General features: G+C 40.4%; 1 protein-coding gene across 1 annotated transcript; it reads left to right on the top strand.

Annotated features, from left to right (window-relative positions):
* The first annotated feature begins 2,854 nt into the window (after positions 1-2,854).
* On the top strand, positions 2,855-11,671 carry desma (desmin a). Its single transcript, XM_020635645.3, has 10 exons — positions 2,855-3,548; positions 5,870-5,930; positions 6,207-6,302; positions 7,682-7,843; positions 7,928-8,053; positions 8,169-8,279; positions 8,754-8,863; positions 9,531-9,583; positions 10,182-10,273; positions 10,914-11,671. Exons 1-10 carry the CDS (start codon positions 2,968-2,970, stop codon positions 10,953-10,955), a joined length of 1,434 nt encoding a protein of 477 aa, XP_020491301.2. The 5' UTR covers positions 2,855-2,967; the 3' UTR covers positions 10,956-11,671.
* Positions 11,672-12,399: the final 728 nt, after the last annotated feature.

The raw sequence follows: 12,399 nt of genomic DNA on the forward strand, positions 1-12,399 counted from the left end.
AGAAGTCATTGAGACACTCTCTCAGACACGCAACCTCACACAGACAAACAAATTGACACAACTGGTAGTACGCTAGTCTGCTGCTAAAGATCTTTTGCTTCAACACGTCCTGAAGGCTTACCTTAACCTTTCCCTCTGTTTAACCCAATCCCTTTGCCTAACCTTTAATCTTACCTTTATCATTTTGGTGGATTAAAAATGACTTCACATTGCAGTAGTAGCTCAGTCCATAAGGAATTGGCTTGGGAACCAAAGGAAATGGTTGACAGTGTACATTTTTTTGCAAATTGCAGAAAGTTGACCATGTACGTTTCTGAATCCAAAATCCATGGAGTAGAGCAAATGGCGAGAAGGAGTGGCAGGACAGGTGTTCAGGTTTAAGCACACTCAAACACACACTCACACACAGAGATAGACAGTGGGAAACAGGAATAAACAGGTGAATTAGTAGTAGCACAGCTGGAGGGAGCCATTGCACAAATATAGTGGAAAAAACATTTTGACAATTACCGCACAACTTTACAAATGAGTTTTGGTTTATTTTAGCTTCTTGTTACATCATGGCCTTTGTGTTTTCTATGAAAGTTGAATTCGAGCTATTCCAGAAGCAGTTGGCCATTTCTTTACCAACTGGCCTACTGTATGCTAACTGCCCACCAACAAACAACAAATAAGCAACTCTACCTAATCATTTCACAATATTGAAAGAGTACCTCATTATAAATATCTTGGCATCTGGTTGGATCAATCCCTTTCATTTAAATTTCACATTGATACATTAACCACTAAACTACGACATAAAATTGGATATTGTACAGAAACAAAGTGAACTTCCCCTTAGTGAGGAGAAAGCGAATAATTGAAGCCATCATCCTATCTGTTCTAGACTACGGGGATGTCATTTATAGACATGCTTCTGCCGCCACCCTAAAATCATTAGACACAGTTTATCACTCCACCCTCAGATTTATCACTGGTGACAAATATTCCACTCTTCATTGCATCCTGTACAATAAAGTTGGTTGGCCTTCACTAACAGTTCGACGTGAACGGCATTGGCTGCTATTTATTTATAAATCACTTGCGGGTAATCTACCAGCATATATCACTTCTTTATTAATCTGGGCTGATAATCAGTATCAGACTTGATCAAGTGACTGGCTAATGTTAACGGTTCCACATGTAAAAACGAACTTTGGGAAAACATCCTTCACCTTTTGTGCTGCACACACCTGGAACACAATACAAAACACATTAAAACTCAATACAATGGTTACCATGGGTCAATTTAAAAACTTGATCACAGCTCACTGTACTCATGAGTGTAAATGTTATTAACTGTAGTTACCTGCTTATTCTTCTGGTCTTATAATCTATGTATTTTGTCTTCGTTATTTTTTGTCTTTTTGTCTCTTATTCGTTTTAATTGTACTCTCGACGTCATTGTAAATGAGGGTTTGCCCTCAATGATTTCTCGAGAATAAATAAAGGTAAAATTAAATGAAAATGAATGAAATTTTAACATCTAGCCGAATAATTAGGATAGGACATCAACTGATCATCTGCGTAAAGGATTACATTTGCATCGTTGAACTATGATTTGAACATTCACTCTTCGTGCTTGTGAGCCTAGGTGAGAGGCCGTATGACAAATTGAAGAGTGTGAGTGACCTTCCTGGCAACAGCGCTATCAGTCATGCTGTGTTGCTCCTTACGTAACCAAGGGTAAATACATAACTCTGTTGTATATCTTAAGCTGTTGGCAGGATAGTGAATCAAACTTTATCAAAGATAAATCCCGTGCCAAGAATTTGTCCTTTTAATGATCTAGTTCCTTTGCCAACATTAAACTTGCATACACTGAGCGAAAAAGTATGCGCTTTAGCTATTTGAAACATGTGAAGCTATTTCGAAGTGGATATAAATAAAATGTGATCTATTTTGGTGTCTTGACCTATAGACTGTAGCTCCCCAGTGGATTATTTTCTTTCTGGATGTTATAAACAGACAGTGTTAATCGATAAGCATATACTTTCTCTACTACAACCGCAGACACTGACTTACTCAACAACTCACTCGATTAGGATCCAACCAAGAAGACACACACACAAACACACACACACACCCTTCCAGCAGTTGACATTAGACCCTCCGACAGCTGAATTGGGGGCTGGCAACAGGCGCGACGTGGGTAGAGGAATGAGAACAGAAGAGGGGCTGGAGGAAAGATGAGTTGCTGGAGGGAGGGTGGGGGGGGGGGATATCAAGAAAATGCCTGGAGAATAATAGATGTTATTCCAAGACACATAAACGGATCCACAAAACTGTATTTGACTGTATATTTTTGTTTCTAAAAGCTATGAGGAGAGGACTAACTCAATTCAGTCCAATTGTACGTATTTTAGAGGCAAAAATAAATGACAAATTAAGGATTCACATTGGTAAAAGTCAAAAAGGCATTCCATTTCTGATCCCAACTTTGGAGTTCTGGCTCCTTAAAATATTATTTTTAACAGGTCATGTTTTTCAATTGTGTCCCTAGCACCATGAATGCTCATTTACAGTTTTAAGCTAAGTAGATAAAAGTAGCGGGAGTAGGAATGGATGAAATTTGTTTTTAGTTTTTTTGACATCTTACCAACCAACTCTAACCAAGGAGAAATCTTATCAAATAGTTCCCCCCATGCTCAGGAATAGTTTCAGAAAGCGGGCAAAGCAATCAACTGAGGACAAATGGGGTTGCTGTACAGTGGAGGGGGTGGAGTATTCGGTATTAGCAGTGCAGAGTGGGTGAATTGAGAGGAGGGGTCCAGATCGTAGTGGGTGTGGTACATCTACATATAGCTGTGCTTGGGGTCTGGCATTTCTTCACTCCGGATCCCTCCCAGTTGCCCAGTGGGTTAGTTGGGTCTCAGCACTTTGAAACACTCCATCAAGACCACAAGACAACCAAACAAAGTACCAGCCATGAGCAAGTCCTACTCCTCCTCTGCCCAGTCCGCCTCCTCCTATCGGCGCACCTTCGGCTCAGGCGTCGGCTCAACCCCGATGTCCTCTCTCTTCTCCTCTGTCGGAGGAGGTGGTCGCAGCTCCTCGAGCCAGATGTCCTCAAGAATCTATGAGGTGAAGAACACCAGTATCCCCTCCTATTCTAGCTACAGGGTTTCCTCTGGAGCTGGTGGAGCAGGCTTTGGTTCCTCTAAGGCGATGCGTAGCTATGCAGGCGAGAAACTCGACTTCAACCTGGCTGATGCCATGAACCAGGACTTCCTCAACACAAGGACCAATGAGAAGGTCGAGCTCCAGCACCTCAACGACCGCTTTGCCAGCTACATCGAGAAGGTGCGTTTCCTGGAACAGCAGAATGCAGCGTTGACCGTGGAGATTGAGAACTTGAGGGGCCGCGAGGGGCATGGGCGTGTCGCTGAGATGTACGAAGAGGAGATGAGGGAGCTGAGGAGACAAATTGAGGCTATGTCCAACCAGCGGGCCCGAGTGGAGGTGGAGAGAGACAACCTGGCTGATGACCTGCAAAAACTCAAGCTCAGGTTAGTTACAGTATGGTGAAATAATTGGATAGACGGAGTGTATCAATGGATACCATATGTAAAATGATGCTTAAGCGTGTGGATGAATGATTAAACCAGGTGAAGAACACATGATGCTGTTTTATCAATAGAGGGGCTTTGGAAGTAGCCAGCAACTGTTCCAGAAAGAAAAACAGCAACTGAATAGATTAGACAGTGTCTCTGTTACATGAGACTTCTATTATTGGTCAGAACAACTGTCTTTAAAAACAGTTGCCAATGTATTGTCTCATGAGCCTTTAAAGCAAAGCAAACAACTGTTGTGTTTTTTTAATGTATGAGTTGTAAGTGAGCGAGTCATTTTTTTAAACTTATAAAGCTAGAATATAAAAGACAAGCTTTGAAATTAAACTTAAACAGAAGTGGAAATCTGTGAATCAGAAAAGAAAGTACATCTTTCAAATTGGTAATCCATCAAATGACCTCTCACATTTCTCCTGTGGCCACTATGGGGGACTCGAACCACAGGTTTACAGATAAACATAATACTGGAAGTTAAAGGAAAATAAATTGGAACAAAAAAATGGAAAGTAGAAGAATAATGAGTTGTATCAGAGATGTAAAAGTCCCTCACGTGGCATCAGAGAAAAGTGTCTGATTTCCAGAGGGCTTCTCTTCTCTTTTGGAGGAAGCAGTCTGAGAACAGCTCCGCTTCAGTAACTGTTACAGTCCAACAGCTTTTTACAAAGGTGTTTTATAATTTATTCACAAGAGACATCGCAGAGACGATGGAGAGAGAGAGAGAGCGAGAGAGAGAGAGAGAGAGAGAGAGAGAGAGAGAGAGAGAGAGAGAGAAAGACTGGCAGGCCCACAGGAATAAAGTTGAGGCAGGCAGACAGACTGATATAGTTTCAGACAGATGGACAAGTAGATGAACTCATTCACAGTCTGTTATTTTGTGAATCTTAAGTCAGAGTAAGTTAAGATAAAAGGAACAGACCTCGGAAAATACAAACATCTTCTCATACTTATCTGTACATGTGTTTGTTAGCTGTGTGTGAGTTTTGTGTGTGGGTGAAACACAGACAGAGAGAGACAGGGGGAGAGCTGTGATGTGGGTGTTTTTCTCAATAGTCTGTTTGTAGCTACTTGGTTGGCTCTTTTTAAAATTGACGTTGCTGCAACAGCAAGCAACATCACTTAAATTTAGCTGCAAATAAAAAACAGTTGGAACTGCCAGTTCACACACACAGACACACTCTCACTCACACACACACACGCGTACATGCACATACACACGGCATACACAGCCACTTAGTTTCTCTCCATCAGCCATCTTTAAATTGTTGCCTGCAGCAGTGACTGAAGTCTGCCAAAGCACCTGCTGCTCCCGCTGAGATCAAAAAGCACACAGAGACATCCTGCCCTGCCAGCAGTTACACTCTGACACTCACACACACACACACACACACACACACACACACACACACCCACACACACACACACACACACACACACAGATACACACATAATTCCTGCAGAATATATGGAAAGCATCTAAAGCAAAGCAGCTACATTTATAAACGTAAAAAAACAAATAGCTATTTCCTGCTCAGCATTGGCTAAACCCCAGTTGAATATGGAGTTGAATCACAAGTCACAGCACGTTGAAGGCCTTTGAATATTTGCTCGGTTTTTGAATTTGGGTCAAATGTTTGTATCTTGTCTTTAATTTGTATTTTTTAAATGGGGCCGCTTTGGGTGGTCTGACAATAAAATCCAATTAATCAATCAATAAGTCAATCAGTTTAAAGATGTTCAAACAATTGTATAATATACTATTTGTATATATACATTGCACACGTGCACTTTTCGTACATTTTATCAGTTGTTCACTGTAAATTTCCTCCCAACTTTGAAAGAAGTTCTAGTCGAGGGCAGACATTTGATCCTTTCTCGCTGTTACCCTTGTGACTCTGTGCCAGCAGCTGCACTACAGCTTCAAGACCAAAAGAGCACAAGTGGTTGTGTGTGTGTGTGTGTGTGTGTGTGTGTGTGTGTGTGTGTGTGTGTGTGTGTGTGTGTGTGTACAAATGCAAATAAAAGTTCAACTTTGATGTGTCATTGTCTAGCTGGTATCTATTCTTGTAACTTTAGCAGCAGCCTAAAAGAACAGAGAGCAGGAGGATGTAGGAGTGAGAGGTGGTAACTAGATGATCTCTGTAATAATTGGTCCCTGGAGAAAGGAGCCATCTCTCAAACACAGCTGTTGTCTTTGTTTGCCGTTAACTTTCTCCCCCCCCCCCCTCTTTTCTTCTTTTGTTTTTCTTCCTCCTCTCCAGACTGCAGGAGGAGGTTCAACAGAAGGAAGAGGCTGAGCACAACCTCTCTGCTTTCAGAGCCGTACGTCTTATTTTTTTCCATTAAAAGAAACCCCGATGTTAGATCTCAATTCTTCAGTGTTCTCAGAACCACGACAAAAAAAAAAAAAAAAATGAAACAACTCCATCCTCGCTCAACTTTCCCTCTTGTCTTCTCAACTTTCTTTCCTCTCATTCCTTGTTCTACCTGACACTTCTATATTCAAACTTTCTGTCTCTTAATTTCATTTTCTGCCTGCACCTTTTTTACCCTTTCTGTCCTTATATTGTTTTTTTCTGTTTGGATGTTTGTATTCAGGATGTAGACAATGCCACTCTGGCCAGGCTGGACCTGGAGAGACGCATTGAGAGTCTGCAAGAGGAGATTGCCTTCCTGAAGAAGATCCATGAGGAGGTATGTTGATCTGTCTATCAAATCTGTCTGGTCACGACACCTACAGCATGTATGTCAGTAGGGTGGTGTGTACTGTATCATATAACATCTCTGCTATTCTGTAACTCAGATATATTTAAACCTCTGTGGGCACGCAGCTATCTTTAAGTTATCAAGTATTTCACACCAACACACATCCATGGACAAAAATATACATTTATATTTATATTTACATGCACTGTCCTTTCTGCATACAAATGTAACTGTAGTTGCAGTTGGTTCAAATGTGACTTCAACAGACACAGAAGTGCTCAGCCACCCACAGCAGACATCAAAGGACATCCCGAGTTACACACTCAGACATGGCAGCACAGTTGAGGTCCCCTTCCTGTCATTTCTCCCCCCTATTCCACGAGTTTGACCTCTCAGAAATGTAGAACTGCTGATTGGTTGAAGAGAGCATGTCAGCTGCTGTATGTGTGTGTGCATGTGTGTGTGTGGATCCGAACAGATGTAAAAGCTATTTATAACTTTTTTTTGGAACTAACCTGCTAAAGCCCTGTGCCATACATTGTTCGTTATAATATTTCAATATAGTTGCTTCACTGAACAAGTTTGTGGACGTTTTAAAGTCATTAACTGGATTTCAGAAGCCCTCCCCTCATTATGTTGATTAAAGCATGAACCTTTTTTTTTGTTAGATCTAATTAGAAATTAGTAGGCAAAGTGTCATGATTGATTAAAAAAGAGTTTTTAACAAGAATTAGGCACTCTATTTCTTCATCTTTTTCTAATAAACCCCCTTTTTTCAGCGGCCAAATCCGTACCTTTAACGTTCCTTTTACATTTTTTTAAGTTACATTTTTTAGGGCCTTTTTGACCTTTAGGACAGCTGAAGAGAGTGGGGGGGGGGGGGGGGGCTTTAGGGTTAGGGGTTAGGGGACTCGAACCCACGGCCGCTGCAACTAGGACCATAGCTTCTGCACATGGGCCGTGACAAACAACCGCTCGGCCATAAAAGAAAGCCTAACTTCTAATATCTCTGACTGTAAATGCACTATTCAGAGCTAACGTCATTCATTATAATATTATTTCTTAGAAGATCATTTTATTTGTATTTTCTTGGCCTTGATCAGTTCTGTCTGTCATCAAAGAACATTCAGACCAGTTTGTTTAAACAAGGGTTAAACGCAGATTTTGTTGTTTTAAACAATATACTACTTCTCTTATTAAATCAATACGTTTTGTTCACACATTCCTTGCCTGGCCTTACACAGGATGTAAATGTCTATCTCCTCAGCACTTTACTTTTTGTCAACTCTGGCCCCTTTGAAGGTTCAATATCTATAGCCGTTCTAATGGCTATTATAACTATAACCCTTTTATTTACAATTTTGCAGGAGATCCGTGAGCTGCAGAGTCAGATGCAGGACAGTCAGGTGCAGATCCAGATGGACATGTCCAAACCCGACCTGACTGCTGCTCTGAGGGACATCCGCATTCAGTATGAGGGCATCGCTGCCAAGAACATCGCAGATGCTGAAGAATGGTACAAGTCTAAGGTAGACACAAACACTAACTCATAAAAACAAAGTCCCTTTTACTGTAGCTATTGCACTGCTAATCCTCATCCATTCTGTCCTCAGGTGTCTGATCTGAGCCAGGCTGTGAATAAGAACAATGATGCTCTGCGTACAGCCAAGCAGGAGAGCATGGAGTTCAGACACCAGATCCAGTCCTACACCTGTGAGATCGACTCACTCAAGGGAACTGTAAGAACTGTTGTTCATACCATTTATGATATGTTTCTGTCAAAACCCACATTTCTTATTATTCTGTTCAGCCCCCTCTGTTCCACCTCTAACATCTCCTCTCTGTCCCATCTAGAACGAGTCTCTGCTGCGCCAGATGAGAGAAATGGAGGAACGTACAGGCCGCGAGGCTTCTGGTTACCAGGATTCTATCATGCGGATGGAGGAGGAAATTGCTAAGATGAAGGTTATTATCTTTATTGCTGTTCCAGACAGTGGCTGGAACATGCACAGATGGACCCTGAAGATCGCGGCCTTTTTTGTATTTAGACCAGTTATTTGCTCTCTTGGCCAGTATTCTCAGCATCAAACTATTATCAGTAGTGTTCAATTAAGGGGAAGGTACAGTAGTATCAGTAAAAACACAACAAATGCTCAATAACTAGGCTAATTCTTCTTTTTACTCTGGTGATAATCATTGAATATAGCTTGTTGATCTAGCCTCTACATCAGTGATTTTTATTACAATTGACAGAAAACTTGAGTCCAACTGAAACTCACAATTGGAACAGTGAGTGATATTTGAGCTTTTACAAATACGAATGGTTTTTCTTCAATCTTTTGTCCTTTGGGCAGTTTGTTAAGTTACTTTTGTGTTTGTTAGAAAGCTTAAAAAAAAAAAAAGAAAAGACGATAATAGTGTTTATGTCTCGATTTAAAGGATGACATGGCTCGTCACATGAGGGAGTACCAGGACCTCCTCAATGTGAAGATGGCCCTTGATATTGAGATCGCCACCTACCGCAAGCTGCTGGAGGGAGAGGAAAGCAGGTGAGTGTACCATAGCATAGCATAGCATAGCATAGCATACCATACCATACCATAGCATACCATAGCATACCATACAAATACAAAGCATAGCATAGCATAGCATAGCATACCATACCATACCATAGCATACCATACAAATACAAAGCATAGCATAGCATAGCATACCATACCATACTATACTTTAGCATACCATACCATGTCATACAATATCATACCGTACCATAAAGTACCAAACCATACTATAGCAAATCATACCATATCATACCATACCATGCCATGCCACACCACTCCACGCTAGCCTTGAGATGCCATGCCATACATGCCATACCATATGATACCAAATGACATAATAGGACATGAAACAATAACATACGATATATTTTAGTGAATAAGTCATATTATATATAACATATTGCTCAATTTCTGCGTGAAACACAACTTAGATAAGAGAGAAAGAGAAAACCCTAATGATTCTATTACAAAACCCTCACAGCCTTAAGAAACATTATCTACATTTAAATAGAGGTGGGCACAAACAAGTTTTAAAAGTTTTACAACAAATCTGTTTGCACTGAGGGACTCAATGGATGTCATTAATGTGTAGTTTGTATTATTATATCTTCCCAACATCACTAGCTCTTAATCTTGTGTTTTTCATTTTTTGCAGGATCACTACCAATGTGCCTGCACAGTCTGCTTATTCCTCCATTGGATTCAGAGGTAGGAAACCAACCCACACACTGCTCGCTTCACAGAGACCAACACAATCCATCTTACATTCCAGATGAGCCAATAGAGGGGATAAAAAGGACTAATTATAGCCTCTGACTGTATATGGCAGCTGCTATTCTGAGGCCATTGCATCTTGCATGCTGCAGTGACACGTTTAGACCGCTATGTGGCGACATTTGTCATGCCATAATTCACAGAGGCAATCATCCGCAAGGCTTACATCAATAATCACACAAATCGGCCCATTCACTTGATGTATTAACAGTCCAGATCTGTAATTAATCTCTAGTACCTCCCTTCGTTCTGCTTAAATGAAACAGTGAGCAGTAATTTAAGGTGATGAATTAGGTACAGACCTGAGTCATTACAGCCACTGACTTTGAGTATGAGTTTGATAATACTTTCTAAGTGGCAGTCACAGCAGCTGCACACACTGTTTCATTGTTCCATCAGGTTGTTCAAGGCCAAATAATCCTCTTAGGAGCAACGCTGAACTAAAGTCTTAACAGTGAATGAACTTGGTGTAGCTGAAGCAAAGCTGATTGTCTGAAAAAGAATAATAGCTGAATGAATGTGTATTTAACAGAGACCAGTCCTGAGTCACAGCACCAGCGCTCCTCAGAGCTTCACTCCAAGAAGACGGTGCTCATCAAGACCATCGAGACCCGCGATGGCGAGGTTTGCAAACACACACACATAATCATAGATATACGTGCAAATGTTCTTTTATACTGCAAATATTACACTTTTCAGTCATTACACCCACTGCAATATGATCCCTGCACCTATTCATCTTAGATATTAAGATTTTATTTTGATTGTTATACTCTTATCCAGATGAAGTTTTCTTTGTGCCAGGGCGCTAGTGCCCGTTCTGTAAGTCTCATTCCAGTATCCCAACTTTTTATTACCTTTTCACTTCAAAAATGACAAGTTTTTATGAGAAACTTGCATTTCTGTTTCATTCATCCACCACCTTAGTATTTCCTTGACTAAAATAGGCTAAATGTTGCATGTGGCCATTAAAGCATGGACCTTATAAAGACCCTAAAGCAATCTCTATAGTTATGGCTGAAATCCTAAAGTTTGCATCAACCCTGTTTAAACACTTAGTTGAGAATTGTAACATCAAGCACAGGCTTTCAGGTTTCTTTGTCGACTGTTCTCCTTGCACAGCACTTCACTCCAAACAATACTTTTCTATAAATATAAAATACTCTCACGTATTGTATCCAACACTCTGCAGTCCTTCACATAGGTAATGCATGTGTTTTTTGTCCTTCATATCGATTTACAATGCCTCTTGTTTCCTCCTCAGGTTGTCAGCGAGTCCACACAGCACCAGCAGGACATCATGTAACCTGGAAAAAGGCAACTTTAGAAACGATATAAAAATGAATAGAAATATGATACAAAAAATGACATTTTTCTACCACTACTAGTAGGATTTATAAGCTAAGCCTATATAAAGAAACAATATGTTGAACATTTCAGCTATGTTAAAAGGAAACACCAGTATACATCTTTAGACAACACACTGTATACTTGATAAACAACAAAAATACAAAATGAAGGCATAGTGAACTGCCTTTAGCCTGGTTTTTAATAAAGTTCATTCCAGGGATTATACTTTATTTGTTTTTCTTTCCTTCTTTGAAAAAATAACATGTACCTTGTCTGGAAAAAAAGTCACTGGCAAGAGTTTTAGATTGACAACAAGGCCCAGCATTCACTTGGAACTCCAATGGGTCTGAAACACCATCATGAAATGTAAAAGTGTAACAGAATCTTTACTGCAATTATTCCATGTCTCGCTGTGCAAACGTGCACGTATAGAACTTGACGAAGAAGTGTTTTTAGTTGTGCAACAGATTAAAGGAAAGTGAGAAGATGATCTTAGGCTTAAGATGTGTCAGAAACACAAACATGAAGCTAATGGAAGAGGAACAGAGCGATTTTTAAAGTTTGAGCCCAGTAGCATGTGCAGGGTCTCTGATAGTATGTGTTTGGGTGACATGTTATGTTGCTTCACAGTGCTCAAAACATCTCCAAATAAAGACATTTGTTATCATTAAATGAGACTCAGACAGTTCCTTTCAGAATGTTTTGTAAAATGCAAATCCGCGCACACACCATGTATTGTGTAAGACAGTTTCCTTTTTAAAACTCATGTCATTATCATTCCTCAGCATACGCCTGAACTGTTCCTACCCTCGGCATTCATCATCTGATGTGGGCTGTGTTAGCTTTCTAAAATGATACTAGCCCGCCCAGTCAAGTGCAACCGTCTTCTGTTTGCATTTAATTTTCTTTTATAAAGGAAGTAGGAGTTTATATTATCAGTAACAGGACTAGCATTGGCTCAGGGAGAGCGAACAATGGCTTGTTAATGAGCTGGCTCAGGCAACGCTTTGTCTCTAGCAAAGAGCAGATTAGCAGTGCAACAAGAATAATACAGTCTGTGCAGTTTGTGTCTGAAGTCACTGGACTGAAAATGTCAGCAGAGATAAAGAGTGGGGGGTGGAAAAAAGGAAATACAGTGAAAGCAGACAATAAACCAAGAGGGTGGCAGAGGGAGAAAACAAAAAAAGAGGAGGATACAGATGTTATGAAAAGGATATTCAGAGACAGAGAAAAGGAAACAAGAGGAGGATTCAGGGAGAGAATATTATAAATACAACTGATAGAAAAGAAGTGATGGAGAGTCAGTGCACTGCTTCTCCAGGGAGAAGCTGACTAATGTTGGTTATAGATTTTCTGCCTCTATTTTTGTTTCTTTGGAACTACAGCCAATCATTAAGGGG

This window comes from Labrus bergylta, chromosome 13 (genome assembly GCF_963930695.1).
Source record: "Labrus bergylta chromosome 13, fLabBer1.1, whole genome shotgun sequence".
Lineage (NCBI taxonomy): Eukaryota > Metazoa > Chordata > Actinopteri > Labriformes > Labridae > Labrus > Labrus bergylta.